Source organism: Etheostoma spectabile, unplaced genomic scaffold (genome assembly GCF_008692095.1).
Source record: "Etheostoma spectabile isolate EspeVRDwgs_2016 unplaced genomic scaffold, UIUC_Espe_1.0 scaffold00000894, whole genome shotgun sequence".
NCBI classification, from domain to species: Eukaryota; Metazoa; Chordata; class Actinopteri; order Perciformes; family Percidae; genus Etheostoma; species Etheostoma spectabile.
In genome coordinates, this window is record NW_022602661.1 from 39,395 (window position 1) to 59,986 (window position 20,592).

A 20,592-nucleotide genomic window follows, 5' to 3' on the forward strand; every position below is an offset into this window, starting at 1 on the left:
ATTTTAAAATGTATCCTATAAGACACTGGTAGCCAATGAAGTTCTTTTAGGATTGGGGATATGTGAGACCTCCTGTTAGTACGGGTTAAAATTCTGGCTGCAGAGTTTTGTACTAATTGCAGCCGAGAGAGCTCCTTTTTGTTTAAGCATAGAAATAAACTATTACAATAGTCTAACCGCGAAGACACAAAGGCATGAATGATAAGCTCCAAATCATTTCTTGAAACTAGATTTCTAAGTTTTGAGATTTTTCTTAATTGAAAAAAGCAGTTTCTCGTCAGCTGCTTACAGTGCTGCACTAAAGACATGTCTTTGTCCAGGATAACTCCCAAATTTCTAAGGCTTGGCTTAGCAGACTGACCTAAATCCCCCAAGTATTGTTTAATCCCAGGGATTGCATCCTCAGGGGCAATGATCAATGTTTCTGTTTTGCCTGTATTTAGCTGCAGGGAGTTTTCACTTAACCATTTTTTGATTTCCACAAGACAATGAAGCAAGGAGTTTAACTTACTGATTTCCGATGGCTTAAAGCAACAGTAAAGCTGGATATCATCAGCAAATAGGTGAAAAGAAACATCATTAAACCTTTGTATGATCTCTCCCAAAGGGATCAGATATAACAAGAATAGAACAGGGCCTAGAACAGAGCCTTGAGGCACTCCACAGAGCAAGTCTGCAGACTCAGACCTTATTTGGTTAGCTGTAACACTGAAACTACGCCCAGACAAATATGAAGTGAACCACTGCAGGACTGACCCTGACAGCCCTACTTGATCCCTTAATCTTTTCAGCAGAACCTGGTGGTCGACGGTGTCGAAGGCTGAAGACAGATCCAAGAGAACTAGAACAGTGTGTTTTCCAGAGTCAGCTGACATCATAATGTCATTTGACACTTTCAGTAAGGCCGTTTCGGTAGAGTGTTGTTTACGAAACCTTGACTGAAATGGCTCATGGATGTTACTAAATAATAAACACTGCTCTAGGCAACTGTTTCTGTCAGACTCCACGTCATCTATTCTTCAAGGAAATGGTGTGGAGTCATAACAAACCCAGTTGTTTTCCATCAAGAAGAAACACATCACCATCAAAGGCATCATAAAGATACATGTAGGCCTATATATATCTATGCAAAGGCATCAGATCAAAGTAAATTAGGCTAGTCATGAATCAACGCTCCTACACAAACATTACTTGACAGCAGTTGTTGGCAGTTAATTTAAATCACAGATGTGAAGTAGACACAATAATTTATTTCTGTTGTCATTTTCAGCCATAACTGTAACTTAGGTATAGGCTATAGATAAACATTGTGGTCTCTTGCTTAGCTAATCTTTTATTAACCAATTCTAGCCTTACGAACAGCATCATCTCACCACTGGTCAGACTAACTGCTAGTTCAGGTGTTCAAGATCTTTTCCACACTGCTCTGTGATCTCCAGGGATTGAGAACTCATATCGCCTGTATGTGCCTGAGAAGCCTCAGGGGCTGGTATTACCCAAAGTGAGGACTGAGGATAAAAGAAATAAGGGAGGTCAGGGAGAAAAAATGCAGAAGAAAGCGGAAAGAGTTACATTTGGGATTGATTGACAAGAATGGAAATGGGACTGCTAAATTTGTGGGCCAACTTGAGTGTCTGGAGCAAAGAAATCCAGTAGAGATTAACTGCCTGAATGAAGAGCTGAATAAACTTAAGACTTGTTTAAACAAAGCTCAGCAAGACAAAGATGAGCTCAGACAGAAGGTGGCCAGACTCGAACACAATGATAAGATACTGCAGACAAAGATCATAAACCTATTGGCAACAGTGCAGGATCATGAGGAAATGGAAAACTCTCTAACCAAGCAGAACAAGACCATTAGTGATGAACTAGCCAGGCTTGAATCTCAAACAGACAAAATGCAGGATGAGGACGATAATTTGTGGGCAGAAGTTCAAGATCTGCAGGAAAAAGAGAATATCCTAACTGCAAAGAACCAGAGCCTGAGTGATGAGGTGAATCTCTGAAAGACAAACATCAAGTAAAGATTGAACATGTACCTGAAGAAGTGCATGATCTTCAACGTCAAGTAAGAGAAGCTCAGAAACTTTGCAGGGATAAATATGAGGAAATTAGCCGGCAGAAGCTGACTAATGATGAATATCTGACAGAGATAAACAAATTGAGACTAACACTGCATGGTTCTCAGGTTAACAAAGTCTTTCTGAAGGAGCAGAATGAGAGCGTCACCAAGAAGTTGGCTCCACTTGAGTCCCTGACAGTGAAACAAAATGAGAAGATTGAAAACCTGAAGAAAGATGTGCAAGCTCTTCAGTACCAAGTAAAGGATGCTGAGCAAAGCATCTGTATTAAGGATGAGATAATAAGTAAGCTATCCCACAACCTTGCTTATAAGAATGAAGAGTTAGAGGAGCTTAAAGGGGTGATAGAATGCAAAACCGATTTTACCTTGTCATAGGTGAATAACGACAGTTCAGTGGGTAAATAGGACATACATAGAAGCTCAAAATCCCATTGACATGCCTTTCCTCTGAAAATCTCACATTTTGAAACTGCCGCTGAAAACGGGCGAATCCCAACAAAGCTAAAAGATGACCTCAGGATCTCAGAACCTGTAGCTTTGTCACGCCCATGGACGTATAAGGAGAACGGTAACGCCCCGACATTTACACACAGGCCACTGACCTGAGACCAGCTCCTAATGGAGGTGGCGTTAGGTCAATTAGATGTCCGACTGCTTGTGTAGTTTAACGGGATTTACAAAGAAGGAAGCATGGAATACTTTCCAGGATATTGACAAGAAACCAGGGTCGTAAATGCAGAGTTCCAGGCTGTACAGGGAATGGAGACACTTCTCATAGTCTTCCCAAGGAAGCAAACACTCGACGGGCTCGGCTAAGGAAATCCCTGAGAAGGTCGACACTCAATTATTAATTTGCTCGAACTTTGGACAATTTAAAGCAGGATTTGCTAAGCTGCTGTTGCTGTTCCGACTGCATGGTCATCCCAACCACAAGCTGTAAGTACCAGGGCTGCCAACTCTCACGCATTGGCCGTGAGACACACGCATTTGACTGGTTTCACACGCTCACACGCCACACCCCCGATTTCTCAAGCTGAAGTGTCATCCCGGTTGGTCAAATTTCTGAAAGATGAGTTTATCTATAGATCTAACAGTTGGGCCACTCGTGATCGACTAGTTGTGCTTTCAGAGACTGTTAGGGGGTTCAAGAGCGCTCCCTGTCTGTAGTTTCGAATTGTCGCAAACTGAGAAAATTTTTGCATGAGCCATCCCAGGTGCATTTCCCCAGCTTCAGGTATGAGCTCTGAGTTTTACAGACCCGTCCGCCGCTTCGTTTCCACTCTCTCTGTAAAGATAGAGGTGAGCAGCGCGGCTGGTAGCGTAGCAACTTCAGTTCATGTTAGTGGACTCGCTCGGGGGGAGCAGTGACAAGTTGCATCCGTGTAGTCCTCCGATAATGCGTAGCGTACAGCCGCCTCTAAACTTTGTCAGCGACCAGAGACCCAAATGGGCATCTGTCTGTGCGACGATCTGAGTGAGATCCACCATATCAGCGGAGCAATGACATGCACAGCAGACTATATTACAACTCTCCACATCTCGGACACAAATGGGAGGAGTTATATTTTGAATGTGCATAAAGTTGTAAACAAGAGCAGAAATCTGATGAAACACATCAGAGCTATACTATACTATATATACGATACTGCAACGTTGGGCCACTATGGTGCTTCTCTAACCTCTGTGCATCTCTAAATGTAACTGTAAATAATTCATTCAATGTTTTATAAAATGAACAAATAGTCTTTATTTTCCCAAAAAAGTAAATCCAGTAAGGGGGGCCCAGAGGATGAGGGTCAAACATTACTGAACCTTGGCACAAAGGTTAAAGGATTAGAATTTATGCAAAACAGTGGTTCTAAATCTTTAGAATTTCAGTGGTCCTAGTTGATTAATTTAACTTTCTCCATTTGTTTTGCACAAAACTCTCACACATTACAAATCCCAATTTAAACCCTGAAGGATAATGATGCTGAAAGAGCCAAAGAAATTGCTTTGTTTGCAGCAAAATATGGGTTGGCCCCCCCAAAATCTCACTCCAAGGTTTTGGGAAAATTTGGCAGCTATGCCCTAGGGAGAGCCCCCCATCCCCCACACATAACAAATCCCAATTTACACCCTGAAGGACAATGATGCTGAAAGAGCCAAAGAATTGCTTTGTACACAGCAAAATATGGGTTTGCCCCCCCAAATCTCACTCCAAGGTTTTTGGAAAAGTTGGCAGCTCTGTTAATACTGGTTCCACTGGCTCAGATTATGGAAAACAACTAAATAAGATACCGCGAGAAACAAATTTACATAACCTTATCGCCAGGAGGCTATAGTCCAATACAAAAACTGATTAAGTGCATTTAACAAATTAACGGCTGGATGTGCCAGAACTTTCTGAAATTAATTTAAATAAAAACAGAGATTGTTGTATTTGGAACAAAAGAGGAACAATTAAAAGTCTGCGCTCAGCTTCAAACAACAATGTTAAAAACAACAGACAAAGCCAGAAATCTTGGTGTAGTCATGGACTCAGACCTGAATTTTAACAGCCACATTAAGACAATAACAAAGTCAGCCTATTATCACCTTAAGAATATATCACGGGTTAAAGGACTTATGTGTCAACAGGATTTGGAAAAACTTGTCCATGCTTTCATCTTCAGTAGACTTGACTACTGTAACGGGGTCTTTACAGGTCTCCCTAAAAAATCAATCAGACAGCTGCAGCTGATTCAGAACGCTGCTGCTCGAGTCCTCACTAAGACCAGGAGACTGGATCACATCACTCCAGTTCTGAAGTCTTTACACTGGCTTCCTGTGTCTTAAAGAATTGATTTCAAAATACTCTTGCTAGTTTATAAATCCCCAACCCAGTCTCATATAAAAACGTACACTGACTACGTTGGTCCTATGTGCAATAACGTAGAGGGGTTACAATAATGGTCCTTGAATTGTATGACTGTTACGTTTTTTCTGCCTATTCTTTTTCTAACGTTTTGCGTCCAAGCCACGTGACTTTCAAGATTCCGGCCGTGAGAACAAAAACATGGCGGACATTTCTCTCATTTTTAGTGAAATAATCAATATTTTGACTTAGTTTCTGCATAAAAATGCGTTTTGATTACATTTCAGGCGAGAAATATATATTCTATTTTCATAATATTCACTCAGTGAATGCACATAATCACTCGCTTGCTCGTTGTTGCGAAGATTTTTCAGATGTCCACCGGAATAATGTGAAACTGACACGTTTTGGTTGCTACGGACGCTGCGTTTTGATTACATTTCTAGCGAGACATGTATATTTCATTTTCATAAAATCCTCTCAGTGAATGTAGCTACATAATCACTAGCTTGCTCATTGCTTTTAATTGCGTTTTCCGATATCGCCAGAATAATGTGATACTGACACGTTGTGGTTGCTATGGACGCTGTTTGGCCTAACATAGCTAGCTAGCGTTAGCTGGGACCCCAGACCCCACATAGGAATCTATTGCGATTTCACTCCATCTGACGGATCAAACCCTCGACCAATACATGCGTTGTGTCTGAGGTGGATTTGCTGATCAACACATTATTCCGCGGTAGCGGGAGAAACTTATGTTGATAAAGTGACGAGTTACGATCGGGTTTGTCCGCTGTGTTTAATTTTGAAAATCAACCGGATCCTCTGTGCAATTGACTTCCTGTGTTGTGCGATCTCATTGATGGGTTTTGACGCGTCAAGGCCCCACGAAGAAGAAGAAGAAGAAGAAGAAGAAGAAGAAGAAGAAGAAGAAGAAGAAGAAACGCAGGAAAAGCTAAACGAGGAGGAAAAGGAAACGTGGAGAAAACAACCAAGCTGAACAAATGAATCACCTTGACCCCGAAGATGCCATATTCTTGGTTGATGCGTTCCTGGATGAGAGCAAGGTAACATTCACACGTTAGAGCCAGTGAGAGTTTCATTCAATATTCTGCCAAAAAGTTTCACCTTCTTTTTTATTTTTTAAATGTAGAAATGATTTTCTATCTCTGTCAATACAGGACCAATAGACTGAATTTGTACAATGTAATATTATAACATTGGTTTTCTAATGAGATGTTTGTAGGTGGCGATAACTTTGGGAAGTGGTGGTTTATTCTGTTGCTCGATTGTTTATTTAGGTGGATCAGCATGAACACACAGAAGAAGGTTCAAAAAATTCCCCAAAGCTGTGTGTTTGGCTTGATGAGGACAAAGATGGTCAACCTCTGCCAAAGAGATCTAGAGCTGGGGAGAAACGAAAGCGAGATTCAGCCACTGGTTGGTTTTTTGTTTTTTTATTTCATCATTAGTTGCATTCATTATTCATTGAGCAAGTTCTAAATGGATATCCATATTTTTGCAGTTTCTTCAACAAGTGTAACACCCTCCTGTGCTCCGTCTACCAGCACAACTGAAGACACTGTGACCATCGAAAATTTAGGTTTTTTTCCCTTAAAACTTGTTTCCTCTTTTGTTATGTGATAATTGCCCAGATTTATCATTGCCTTCTTCACTTTTCATTTTCAGACACCCTCATTCAAGATGTCCGAGACCTCTTGGGAAGTGGTGCTGAACAACCTCTCCCCTCACACTGGAGGAACAGGCAAACTTCCTCTCTGGAGAATTGGACAGTGATGAGGCCCGTCATGGTGAACAATATGTTGTCATCTGAGAAGCCCAAGGAGGGGGTTTGCCATCACTGTGGACACAATGCTACTGTAGTGATGTGTAGGGACTGTCTACCACGATCACTCTACTGCACAGCCTGTGACCTTTCCACACATGAGGCCCTGGTGCTTCATAACAGAGCATCCATGGTGGAGGGGTTCTTCAGACACCTGCCACCATCCACCTTTGTTCAGCAGCACGAGGGAGGGAAATTCTCCTATCATGAAAAAGGTAGTTTTTTAAGTCTCAGGTTATATAGGCTGTTTACATTTTACACGAACACACTCACTGTTGTTTTTGGGTTCATTCACTCTAATATGTAAACTAATTCTGCATTTTAGATTGCATGTTACCAATTGTTCCTCCCTGCTGCGACTGCTCCACCGGGAAAACAAGCTTTTCAAAGGGAAAGCCAGTTATTTTAATTGGAATAAATGGTAACATTTTTATTTTTTATTTATTCATGTTCTGTTTTTGTTTGTTTTTTTAACAAGAGATAATTGTTTTTCTCTGAAATTTCAGGAAGATACAACCTCTTCCTTCCATCAGTAAACTGCTCCTGTGGAAAAACCTTGCCAGTGACCATAAGTGATCTGGTTGAAAGTGGTTACTGGCCAGCCACTGTCAATTTTGAGACCTTGTACATGGTGGACTTGTTCACCACGTATGAGGATCTAAAAATCACCGCCCCAGGGATGTCAAGACAAGCTTTTGTCAGCATGCTCGAGGGTCGAACGAAACTCTTTGGGCGAGTGAGTGGATTCATAATTTACGTTTGTTTGTTTGTCCGGATCACCTTTTAAATAACTGATTAATTGTTAGAACTTGTTCTTACAATCCTTGATGATTCAGCATACATTTCTTGACAGAGCCCTTTTGTTCATCATGACCATGGTCTGAAGCCAACCTTCTAAACAGTTACTAACGGTTTTGTTTTGTTTTTTCTCAGAGTGGTAAGATATGTGGGGACACAATGCAGAGGGCCTTCCTCGAATGGGCCTATGCCAAATTTGAGGTTGACAAGCTGTCTCAGGTCCAGCACTTTCAGTGCCCTGCATGCACACCCTCCATGTTGGCAGTTGCAGTGGATGGGAACCGCAAATTATATCGTTTCAAAAGCCAACCAGGGTGTGTAACATTCATGTACAATTAAATTCTAGCCACAAGTTACTTTTATACAGTAAATGTAACCTGCATTTATATATTTCTTTCAAGACCTGATGGGTTTTTTGATGGAGTCTTTTTGGCCAGTGATCCTGAGGTGTCCTCATTTGTTGATTACATCCATGGAACAACTGGACATGTAAGCACAATTTTATATGAATGCTTGCCTTTTCTTTTCTAAATTTAAACATCATTTAGTTTATTTAAGTAATAGAGTGGCATTACTGCATCAAATGCCATTATACCATGATTTACAACTTATTTTGTCAAATGTAACTGTAAATGTCTGTTTGTGCCCTTATCTGTTTAAGAATCCAGGGAAAGGGAGATGTGGTGCGGGTCAGTGGACAGCAGCACGAGAGTCCGCCAACAAGTCTGCAAGCAAACTAGACGAGGAAGGTGTTGAAGTTGCTGTCTGCCGTCATGGGGTTCTGCTGAAGGGACTGAATATGTTCCGTGGAGAAATATTTGCATACCCGTTATATCTCCAGAAACAGCTCGCTTCACATACTGTCCAGTTTTTTTGCTCTGATGTGGTCTGCAAATATTGGCCATATCTGCAGAGAGTTGTGGACCACTGTCCAGAGTTGGAGGACTTGCTGAACATGCGCCCATTTCTCTCCATCATGCATGCAAAAGCGCATTCATGGATGTGTGAGGTAAAAATGACAATTAGATGAATTTCTTTCCATTTGTACAACATATTATGATTGTCTGCCCTCTGCCCCTAGTTTTTGTTTTCCAACTGATAACATTCATGTAAATATGTTACAGTTAAAATGGGGTGGACGCAATCAAGAAGGAGCTGGAACAACAATCGGGGAGGAGGTTGAACAGGTTAACAGCTTCCTCTCCAGAGCAGCCATATGTTCCAAGTACATGTCAAAAGCCGGTAAGCATTTTCCATGTATAGTTGTGTCCAAATTGAGAATACAAGCTAACATATTTTTTGTTTGTTTTGAGTGTAGCGCTATTTTTTATTACAATCTTTGGTCTTCAATTGGTTCTCTCAGAATGAATCCTTCTCCACATAGACCAAATCAGAAGGTGTAGCACCTCTTTACAATAGAGTGCTTCCTCGTGATCAGGTGGAGTCCAATCTCTGCAGGTGTCTAACTCCCTAGAAGACAAACAGTACCAGATGTTATAAATGTTAATATTTCCCATATTTCCACTTCTGAGAAGTGGTTTGAACACTGATGCTTTTTTTAGGGTTCTGTGCATAGTGCATGCTCCCTTTTGAAAACAACTGTCTCGTCAGCACTTTTACACTGATCAGGATACTCTTTATGATAATTTAACTTCTGACACATTAAGTGTATGATTCTTTCCAGTTTTATGTGACAATATTAGAGAACGATCAATGTAGTATCTGATCTTTGTTCCTCAGTGTGAACCTAAATTACTGCACAAACATTGTGTGTCAAGTCCGCACAGACATGCTGACTATCCAGGCAAGTGGCTGGAACAAGCGAAAGGCAGAAAACCTTGACCGGACACTGGCCAAAAGATACATCAAGGTACTGACTAGGCAAATATATTTAAAATAATTGTTGTTTTTAAATTGTGTCTTAGCATTTGTTAACACAGATATTTCATTTGGACAGACTGTACAAAGGATCACAGAGGCATCAAAGGACCTGGAGAAACTCACCACTGAGTTATCTCTACAGCAAGACACAGTTCAGCAGTGGGTGGCTGATGTTCAGCAGTGGTCCTCAGGTACAAAAAATGTCATGGCATATTTAAAGAATCATTTGGCTCTGCTCTTATACAGGGGATCTGAAAAGAGTCTGATTGTAAACTGAGATGGGCATTAATTAATTTGTTTGTTGTCGTTAAAAGGAGCAACAATCCAAAATGACCTGCAGAAGACCATCGAGGGATTATATCTGGGCATCAAACAGCGAAAGTTTCAGCTGTATCGTCAGTCCGGTGAGAGCAGAAAAGGCCACTAGGAATGTAGATATGTGAAAAAATGAAATCACTACTGATTTATACATAGTAAATATAGCAAGATTATAAGAATAAAAGTAAAAAAAAAAACATCATTAGAAGATGAAGTACCTTTCCTACAAGCCAGGGCAGCATACTATTTTTTTAATTGTTGTTTCACAATTTTTCAAATTATATCGAAACTTGTGATGCAAAAATGATCACACAGCTTCTGTCACAATAATCGTAACACATACTGTACATGCATATTGTGAAGCCTTATTTTGTATGGTGCTTTTGTGTAGTAATCGTGTGAGTGCACACTCATTTTGTGTTTTCTCATTGTAGGTGGGAATAAGCGAAGGCATCAACTGAGAAGAAAGATTGTTGTTGAGAAGAAAGCCTTGGAAGTTGCCATCAATGACCACAATGCTACTGTGGGGGAAGATGAAAAACTGCCTCCTCCCAATGAACTCCTGGCTATGGACAACTACTCCTGGCCATGGGAATGTAAGTACTTCCTCTGAAATGCACTGAATACAAATTGTTTGATGCACACATCTTGATGTACATGTGGAATCTGGGATTCTAGCTCATCCTGTCAGGGTTTAGTTCTCTATAGTACTAGAACAACATGCAAAATATCTTCTGTCCCGATATGTTTTACAGGTCATGGTGATATGGAGCAGAAAAAAAATGTTTTTGACAAGGCAATGCTGCTGGCTAGACTGAAAGAAGAAGAAGTTATTGTGGTTCGTGAAGTCAAGCAGCACATGGAGTACATGAGGAATGTTGCTGGACTGATTGAAGAGTTCACTGAAGACATCAATGGGAAATGTAAGGACAGTAGTTAGTCTTTTTCTTCAATGTGCTTCTCTGGTAACCATTTGGCTCATTTTTTTCTAATTTTAATGTTATATTCTCAGGCAGTACAGCCGGATTAATGGAGAAAGGACGTGAGGGACTACTCTGTGTGCTGAAGAGAAGATTGTGTGAAGTTGAAGCACAACTGGCCACAGCACGCACAACATACAAAAGTATTCTTGGACTGCAAACATTGTCCTTAGATGACTTCTCGGAAGAGGAAGACTCAGAGAATTCTTCCTCAAGTGATGAGGAACTGGGAGAGTAGTTATTAGAGGGAGATGTGTATGGCTCTAAGAATATGTGTTGAACCCAAACAGTGGTGTAAAACTTGTATGTGAATCCTGAGGCCATTACTGCTGTTGGAAGATTTCTTTGTGTTTAGAGCATGTACTGCAAATTCCTCTGAAATGTAAACCCCCTTATGTTAGTTAGTCCCCACCCTCTGCCCCTAAAGCAACAGAGTGCTATTATTATGTTCCACATGTTAGTATAGGAATTCTCTCTCCCTCTTCTTTTACCTTTTCTACCTGAAGACATATAGTCTTTATTTTGAACAGGGCATAGTCACTTTGCTCTAGAAAACCAACTTTGTTAATTTCACCCAGTAAAGTGAACTCTTGTTTCAACTATAGTCAATGTCTCTGTTGTTTGATTCATTAATAGTTTTCAGTAGTCAGTTTCCTGTTTTATCCCATTGTGTAAGTTGTTCCTTTCAGGTAAGTCTGTAGTAAGCATTAGGCCTATATTCCAAGGCTGGGGTCATCAACTACACTTTTTCAAGGGCCAGAATATTTCTCGGCAGACACTATCAGACGCTCTTGTAAAATAAAAATGAATATTGTATCCCAAGTAATATTTAATAAATCAATTTGCCTTTGAAATATGTTATTTTTAGCCGTCAGTGTTGACAGACTCATATTATCTGTAAAATAGCAAGCCACTATGCTTCATATTCATAAGGCTGTAAACTGCTAACATGGGGAAGGTGATTGTCGCTGGACGAGGCGGCCAATCACAGCGAACTGATTGACATCCAAACGGCTAGTGACATGAAGGCTGCTCTCCGTGGTGCTGCAAGCTTGAGCACCTATTGGGTGGCTTGTCACCATAAGTATAACACACTGAAGACATTGGTAATGCATGTGCTCATCATGTTTGAATCAACACACACCTATGAAGTTGTGACTAAAGGAACTAGGACTGCAGGCGCATAAGGCAGGCATAACAGCTGTCAAGCCCGATGTTAAAAAGGTTTTTGCAAATGTTTTGTTTTGTGTCTAAATCATATGACTTGTGAGCTTCCTGTTGGGAAAACAAAAACAGCAGCCATGAAGTGGAAAATTTAACGTCTCTTGTTTTAAAGAAATTTGTGTTTTATAATGCAGAACTAGGCCTACAGTAGATTGATGTAAAATACGTCAATTTTAAAAATCACACCTTGAATTATGAAAAATAAATTACCATTACTATGGAGATGAGGACAGTCTGCTTTGCGTCATGTGAGGAGAGCATGTGGTGCGCTGGTCTCCTGTTTTAGTTAAAATATCAACAAACAAAAAGTGTTGTTTTTTCTTAGCATAGATCATATAGGCCTACATGCAGTATAATTATTTATTAGGTGCTGATGTCAAATATAAAGTGTTCTTTTCAGTGGTGGATTTTTTTTGTTTTAACACCATAGCTCCCAACCACACCTTGGTGACTAATTATAACCCATGTCAACATCTTTCTATAACAGCTGGTTTCATGTCTGTAATCCTTTTTGTCTCATAATTATAAACCTTCAAATATGCTCTGAGGTCAAGGTTCAAAGGTCAATATCTCAAAGCAGGAATAATATGGAACCGTCAGATTGATATATGTTACTCTCCAGGTCAAGACCTTTCCAGTGATGTATGTTCATGATGGTCTAGCTCTATGACAAAGTTTTAATTTTTTCACATTTTGGACATGTGCTCTAACAGGCTCTGTTTCAGAGAGCACTTTGAGTGCTTCAAGTGTGTGTGTGTGTGTGTGTGTTATTGTTAATGTTCTATATCTTTAGGATTTCATTCAAATCATTTATATCTGCCACAGCAAATAGGCTACACAATGCATATTGTTAAAGTTAGCTGTGCAGTGCTTTATTGGATGGTATAACCTCAGCTGTAGCCAGGCACCCTGCTGGAACTATAACATACAATGAAATAAACTGCTTATTTTCCAATCACAGATTATAATATGCCTAAAAACAGAGACAGTGGTCTCTGGGTTCAGGTTACATTAGACTCAGGGGTCACCAACACGGTGCCCACAGTAGCGGTGCACAGGTGTCCCAAGGACCACATGATAGCCTTCAGGCCTGTTGTAAAACTGAAAATTGAATATTGATGATATCTGTTTCTCACCTTGTTAAGTCATTGTTGAATATAAATTGTGAGAAATAATTAACGTGATCAGTGTGTAATAAAGCTAAGTCTAAGTCTAAAGCTATGTCTTCACATAGATGTGTGTCATTAATCATTAATAATCATATATAACTGAAGGCAAACTAAGCAAATTTGTTACTTCAGAAGCATGAATCAAACTGGTAGCTTTATATGACTCAGGACCCATGAAGTAGCTCTCAGTTTCAAAAAGGATGGTGACCACCTGCGGTAGACAGTCCACCTTCGAAATGGAATGAGGCCCGCGGCAAAGTGGATCGCGCCCCTATTTAAATGTTGTCACAAAGTAGCATCACGTTTTTACGTGTGGGCGACGTAGCTGCGAGAGGTCGATGATTGACACCTGGGTTGACCTGTCACAGAGGCACAGAGGTCAGCAGATTGAGTTTGTGTCCCGGAGGTCCGCTGTCCCCGCCACCGCCATTCTTACTGTGCATCCTCACAGGTAGGTAATGGACCGTGAATGAACACACTTACTGATATCAACGTATGCTAACGGAACCTGAATAATGAAGTTAGTAGTTAGCGCTGTCTAAGCCATCATTCGTTAATTATTTATCACCATGAATTTATAGGGATTTGTCCAATGACATAGGGGTTTATCCAGCATTATATTAGCCGCACCGCATTTAACGTTAGCTGCAGTTGGCGGCAATGTGTAATGTGCTAACCGTGGTCATAAGGAAAGCTTTATAGTTTTAAAGCATAATCAGGATATGAGATAAGAGCTACAGTAAGACAAGTGGTAAAATCATACACACAAAAATACAATACAATACTTAGATGAAAATACCAATCATTACATGTTGCTTTTTTTATATTCTAGTTTTAAGATGCCACGAGGGTCAACGACTACAACTTGCGTGAGCTGCAAAGCAGCTATTGGTGTGGCCACCAAGATCTGCAAATATTGCCAGTCTGTACAGCCAAGAAAGCAAAGACTGGCAAAAAAACTGGAGAAATTTGAGGCCAGAAAGGAGACGTGGTTGAAAAACCAACAAAAAAACCAAACCACCTCTCATGTTGTTGATGAGGCATCCGTCTTGGTATGTGTTTAACTTCTGTATTTATTATTTACATAATTACCGCCCCCAATGTTTCAGACACTTGTAATTGCTTATATTTCTGTATATATTTTATAATATTTATCTTTATTTTCAGGTTGAAAAGTTAAATACATTGGGGTACAAGGCCATAGTCTTTCTTGGAAAGAAAACTAAGAAGCAGAAGACCTGGTCTGCACAAGTCCTCCATCCAAAATGGCAGCTGTCAGACCATTCTGAAAAATGCCTTGACAGGATGAAGGCTCTTTATGAAATGTTAATTAATGGTAAGTGTGTGCAATTATTTTAACTCTTAGAGAAAGGGCACATTTGTTCTTATTACAGGAGGTTAATAAGTTCTTATTTTTGTACCATTGAGGTTGGACTAACCAGCAGTCCACCACCAGTACTGCCATCCAGCCCACCACCAGTCCTCCTCCCCTCCAGCCCACCACCAGTACTGCCATCCAGTCCACCACCAGTCCTCCTCCCCTCCAGCCCACCACCAGTCCTCCTCCCCTCCAGCCCACCACCAGTCCTCCTCCCCTCCAGCCCACCACCAGTCCTCCTCCCCTCCAGTCCACCACCAGTCCTCCTCCCCTCCAGCCCACCACCAGTCCTCCTCCCCTCCAGCCCACCACCAGTCCTCCTCCCCTCCAGTCCACCACCAGTCCTCCTCCCCTCCAGCCCTCCACCAGTCCTCCTCCCCTCCAGCCCACCACCAGTCCTCCTCCCCTCCAGCCCACCACCAGTCCTCCTCCCCACCAGCCCACCACCAGTTCTCTTCCCATCCAGCTCCGCACCAGTCCTCCCATCCCACCCATCACAGAACCACCTCAGCAGAAGCGTGGTAAGTTCTGTTGATAATTAGAATAGAATAGATAACCATGTTAAACATGTAATCTGTCTCTCCTTACACTGAAAGATTGGCCAAATGAAGAATTGTATTTAAATTTGGAGAAAAAAATACAAGTGACCGATTATTGTGGGGTGACTTTTGAGGTGATAAACCAGTAACTACTGTAATATGTAGGTCTTTATAACTTTTACTAAAGGGAAATATAATGTTTAAAAATTCTGACAGGATGATTGACTGATGCTGAAGCAAAAACAAACTTTTGGCAAGTGAATTACTGAGATGGTATAGAGGCCATAATGTGCCACCAGAACAGCTTCAATCATCTATGATGATGGAGAGCACTGTTGCACATCCAAAGTCTGCTGTAGGTGCCTCATTTTTATCTGTAAAGAATTCACCTCAGTCTACTGTGTATATGGACAAGCTCAGTATGTGCATACACATACACACACACATCAAAATACATGGCTATAACAATTCAAACCCTATGCTGGCTTTTGTTAATGAATGATAATCAACTCAAAATATGGTGTAACTCAGCAAGCTTTCACATTCTGTGGGGAGCATGGGTTTCTGCCTACATCACCAGTTACTTATTTCTCAGTTTGTTTAGGTCCCTGATGATAAAGATAAAGATAATCTGTGTGGGAGGAACTACTTTCATTTTTTTCCACCCCATCTTCCTGGGTTTTCCTTTAATTGGTCACCTGTTTCTACATCTTGTAATCTATAACCCTTGGTAGAGCAAAGAAGTGACAATACAGCATATGGTTAAACAATTTCCGTGTATTTCAAAGAGTGCCCTGCAAAAGATTACAATCTATATCTTTAGAATTGTAATGTGATATATATAAATATACGTAATTGGAATAGAGGTATTTAGACCAGTATTCATTGTATTAACAGCTCTTCACAGATAAATTTCTTTAATTTTAACAGATATGCCTGCAAAAAAAAAAAAAAAAGCTGAAGAATTCTGCAGCCTCAGACATGCCTACAAGGAAGAAACTGAGGGGGAAGAAATCAGCCAAAGGTTATTAAGCTTTCCTATATTTAAATTTGACCATTTCAAATCAGTCTTCTACAGTGATTATTTTGTCTTAGCCAGAAATACTTAAGTCATAAATATATCATGTGTTGTCTGTCAAAATCATTTTCTAATTCATTGATGAAGATGTATGAGGTCAAACTAATTACTTTTTTTGCTCTTTCAGAATGTGACCATGGAATCCAAGAAGGGGATCCTTACTACCCCGTGAAGAGAGAGATCCGCTGCAAAAAGCGGAAGGTTAGCTTTACAATAATTTAAAGTCTTAGATGTACTCAGTGGAATTGCATCCCTAAACCCCCCAATTCTGATGTTTTTACAGGGGATCCAAATGAAGTTGGTGGAGTGGGAGCCCTGTTCACTCTGGTATGTACAATTTATCTTAGTTTTGATTGGAATAACCTAAATCTCAGTACTTCACAACTTCAAGTAATAGCCTTGGCTTGTATTTGTCGGCAGCTGTGGCTCATTGTGTCAAATGGCGGTTTTCCACTGCGTGGTATCTACTCGACACGCCTCGGCTCTACTCGCTTTTTTTGGTTTTCCATTACGAAAAAAAGTCCCTGGGACCTGCTACCAGGTACTTTTTGTAGTACTACCTCAGTCGAGGTTCCAAGCGAGCCGAGGCGATACCATAAGGTGACGTGAAAACCTGCAGACTGCTGGTTGGTCGGAGAGAATCGTCACTTATGACTGCGTTGTTAGCAAACAAGAGTGCAGAGTGTGTTTCCAGAACAAACGGGACATTTAAAACAAATCTAGCCGGACACCGACAGATTATCCACTCTCTGCACTATTCTCACTTTTAAACTGTTCGGGCTACTAGCGGCTTCATGTCGTTTCCAATATCGCACACTGTTACTTTAAAAAACAAGACAATATATATAACAAAAGTTTTTATTTAGCTTTTCAAGTAGCGCATCAAACCCTCCCAAACTTCCCGGTCTTCTTCCTCTGCACCCTGGGACAGTGTCCCCGCCGGCTCTGCTGGCCCAGATGCATCCCAGTCGTTGTCATAAGCCTCTCCGTGACTCATAAAGATTATACAAAGCACAGTAGTCAAAACCAGAGGTTTCACCGGTCGGACATCGCCCACCAGACGGTCTGCGGCGGAGATTTTGCAAAGCGTGAATGCTCTGAAACACAAACAGTACACAGCAGACATGTTGGTGTGTAATCATGTTGCTAAAGTTCATATACTTTATATAGCGTATAGTAAATACTGACTGCGACGCTGAACACATGCAGATGTTAGCTAACGTTACCAGGAAACTTAACTTACCCTTTTGTGTCGGCGAACAACCGTCATGTCGACGTCTGAACTTCGTCAGAATTCCCAAACTCGCGTTTTTTTAGCGGTGATTTTTGTTGCTTCCTTTAGCTTCTTTTGAAAAAAAACATTTGTTCTGGCCGCGGCGAGTAGCCGACGTGCTGTTGTGAGTCACGTTGAAAATTACGTCATCACGCGTTGCTATGGTGACCAGCCACGCTGAGGCGTTACTCAATCTGTAATGGAAAACGGAAATAGAATGGGCCGAGGCGAGCCGAGCCGAGCCAAGCCGAGGCGAGCCGTTACCAGCAATGGAAAAACGCCAAAAGTGTCCTTGGGCAAGACACTGAACCCACACTTCCCCCCTAGTGTGTCATTGGGTGTGTGAATGCGTTGGAATCCAATCTCCAAAGCCTGTCAGCAAACAGTGCAGTATGAATGTGTGTGTAAAAGGGTTGTAGTGATGAACGTTGTAAAAGTGCTTTGAGTGGTCCCAGAGACTATACAAGCGCTATATAAGTGCAAGTCCATTTAACATCCACAATTGCTTCAGCCACTTAACTGAATGGGTTAAATTTGGGATAGCCATCTATATGTGGTTTGCTTTTCATTTATTTTTGCACAAAACTCTTGCTCAAATCTAAATTAATTATAACTTGGTGCATGATATTAACTAGAAGGATAAATTGTTTAGAATCAAAACTAAATAATGATATGTTACATGCTCCCTAAAGTTTAATTACGCTAAGCAGCGTAGGGGAACGGAGATGTACTTCACAAAGCAACTGAGACTTTCATTTACCAAAATGTGATAATCCATCAGTCCCATAAGAGGGCAAACAATTTAGACACTGAGCTTTTAGTTAAAGTTTTACAGTATTTGTGTATTTTATCAGTTATGTGGTGCTTAAGGCAGATAAACCGGAGTTCCATAATAGAGAGATATATGTTAGACATAATCACCAATTTATTCTGAGCAAAGATTTCCTTTTTCTTTTCATTGAATTTTGATTAAATGTTGACATTGGGATGCTAAAATAACACACATTGGTTAAAGGTACTTACACAAGTAATTCCTGGCTGATGTAAAGACCTAAATTAATAACAATCTCTTTTTATTACAGTGGGAAGACTTGGCCGCCACAGTGGGTGACAGAGGAGAACACCACCAATTAAGGATTTGTTCAATCCCATTGTTTTGTTCTATTAACTATGTTATACAATTTATTAAAAAAATTCAAAAGCCTGAAAGACTCCCACTTTGTAGCAAACCAGAGAACACATGCTGTGTTTGCAAAAGCTTGACAGATCATCTCTTTCCTTCACACATAGATAGATAGACAGATAGATAGACAGAGAGAGAGAGAGATAGATAGATAGATAATTTAATTTTAATTTGTTTATTAGTCCCCAATGGGGAAATTACTGCACTACACTCTGTGTACACACTTTTGTTAGTACTCACACACAGGCCTGAAATACACACACATGCTCAGGACCTATACATGGAGAGATGTCAGAGTGAGTGGGCTGCCAGCTGAACCAGCGCCCTGAGCGGTCGGGGGGGTACGGTGCCTTGCTCAATGGCACCTGGCAGTGCCCAGGAGGTGAACTGGCATCTCTCCAGCCACCAATCCACACTCCCTACTTTTTGGTCCCCCGTATGGACCATAGAGAGAGAGAGAGAGATAGATAGATAGATATTGCATACTTCCAATAATATAAATACAATTAATTAACCTCCTTGCAGAAAAAAACTTGATCATACTCCAGAAATAAGTTATTACTAAGACAGACAGGTGGTGGCAGCACTGTGTACGTCGTGACGTCATCACTGCCTGGCTACTTATTGAATAATCGTGATCGAGGAGTAATACCACAAATAAGACGCCAGTCCATATTCTTACTAAGTGAAAACATTCAAACAGCTAACAATGAAAGATTGCAACAAGCATGCTAAAAGGACTTCTTCTTCTTCTTCTTCTTCTTCTTCTTCTTCTTCTTCTTCTTCGTGGGGCCTTGACGCGTCAAAACCCATCAATGAGATCGCACAACACAGGAAGTCAATTGCACAGAGGATCCGGTTGATTTTCAAAATTAAACACAGCGGACAAACCCGATCGTAACTCGTCACTTTATCAACATAAGTTTCTCCCGCTACCGCGGAATAATGTGTTGATCAGCAAATCCACCTCAGACACAACGCATGTATTGGTCGAGGGTTTGATCCGTCAGATGGAGTGAAATCGCAATAGATTCCTATGTGGGGTCTGGGGTCCCAGCTAACGCTAGCTAGCTATGCTAGGCCAAACAGCGTCCATAGCAACCACAACGTGTCAGTATCACATTATTCTGGCGATATCGGAAAACGCAATTAAAAGCAATGAGCAAGCTAGTGATTATGTAGCTACATTCACTGAGAGGATTTTATGAAAATGAAATATAAATGTCTCGCTAGAAATGTAATCAAAACGCAGCGTCCGTAGCAACCAAAACGTGTAAATTTCACATTATTCCGGTGGACATCTGAAAAATCTTCGCAACAACGAGCAAGCGAGTGATTATGTGCATTCACTGAGTGAATATTATGAAAATAGAATATATATTTCTCGCCTGAAATGTAATCAAAACGCATTTTTATGCAGAAACTAAGTCAAAATATTGATTATTTCACTAAAAATGAGAGAAATGTCCGCCATGTTTTTTGTTCTCACGGCCGGAATCTTAAAAGTCACGTGGCTTGGACGCAAAACGTTAGAAAAAGAATAGGCAGAAAAAACGTAACAGTCATACAATTCAAGGACCATTATTGTAACCCCTCTACGTTATTGCACATTGGACCAACGTAGTCAGTGTACGTTTTTATATGAGACTGGGTTGGTGTTTGTTATGCTTCTGCTTTATTTTGGCGGTCAGCTTCCTGTCTTGTCTTGTCTTGTCTAGTCTAGCTTTACTTTGTTTGTCTGATTGTCTTGCCCCGCCCTAATGTGATCCACCTGATGTCTCACCTGTTCCCTGTTACCTCGTTACCTCTTGTATTTAACCCCAGTGTTTCCTTTGTCTCTTGTCGGATCATTCTGGTTGTTCCCCTGTCTTTACGTCACCTCGTTGCTGTGTTCCTGATTTCGTTCCTGTTCCCTAGTCCTGGTTATGGTTTGTTTTTGGGTATTTTCCTTTTCCTCCTTGGATTTTGGATGTTCGTTCCATCGAGGCTTACGTTGTGTTTTGGAC

The 20,592-nt window shown here is 40.8% G+C and overlaps 1 protein-coding gene across 1 annotated transcript; it reads left to right on the forward strand.

Moving 5' to 3' along the window:
- Positions 1–1,823: 1,823 nt before the first annotated feature.
- Positions 1,824–10,980, forward strand: LOC116674625 (uncharacterized). Its single transcript, XM_032507008.1, has 13 exons — positions 1,824–1,994; positions 2,189–2,366; positions 6,609–6,980; positions 7,272–7,501; positions 7,699–7,877; positions 7,965–8,052; positions 8,225–8,572; positions 8,688–8,805; positions 9,342–9,433; positions 9,521–9,635; positions 9,759–9,848; positions 10,197–10,358; positions 10,775–10,980. The coding sequence occupies exons 1-13, from the start codon at positions 1,824–1,826 to the stop codon at positions 10,978–10,980; spliced, it is 2,349 nt and encodes a 782-aa protein (XP_032362899.1).
- The last annotated feature ends 9,612 nt before the right edge of the window (positions 10,981–20,592 follow it).

Coding starts and splice junctions, on each gene's coding strand:
- LOC116674625 (XM_032507008.1), top strand. CDS start 1,824: ATGGAAAACTCTCTAACCAAGCAGAACAAGACCATTAGTGATGAACTA. Junction 6,981..7,271: donor ATTCTCCTATCATGAAAAAG/GTAGTTTTTTAA, acceptor CTGAAATTTCAG/GAAGATACAACCTCTTCCTT. Junction 9,849..10,196: donor TCAGCTGTATCGTCAGTCCG/GTGAGAGCAGAA, acceptor TTCTCATTGTAG/GTGGGAATAAGCGAAGGCAT.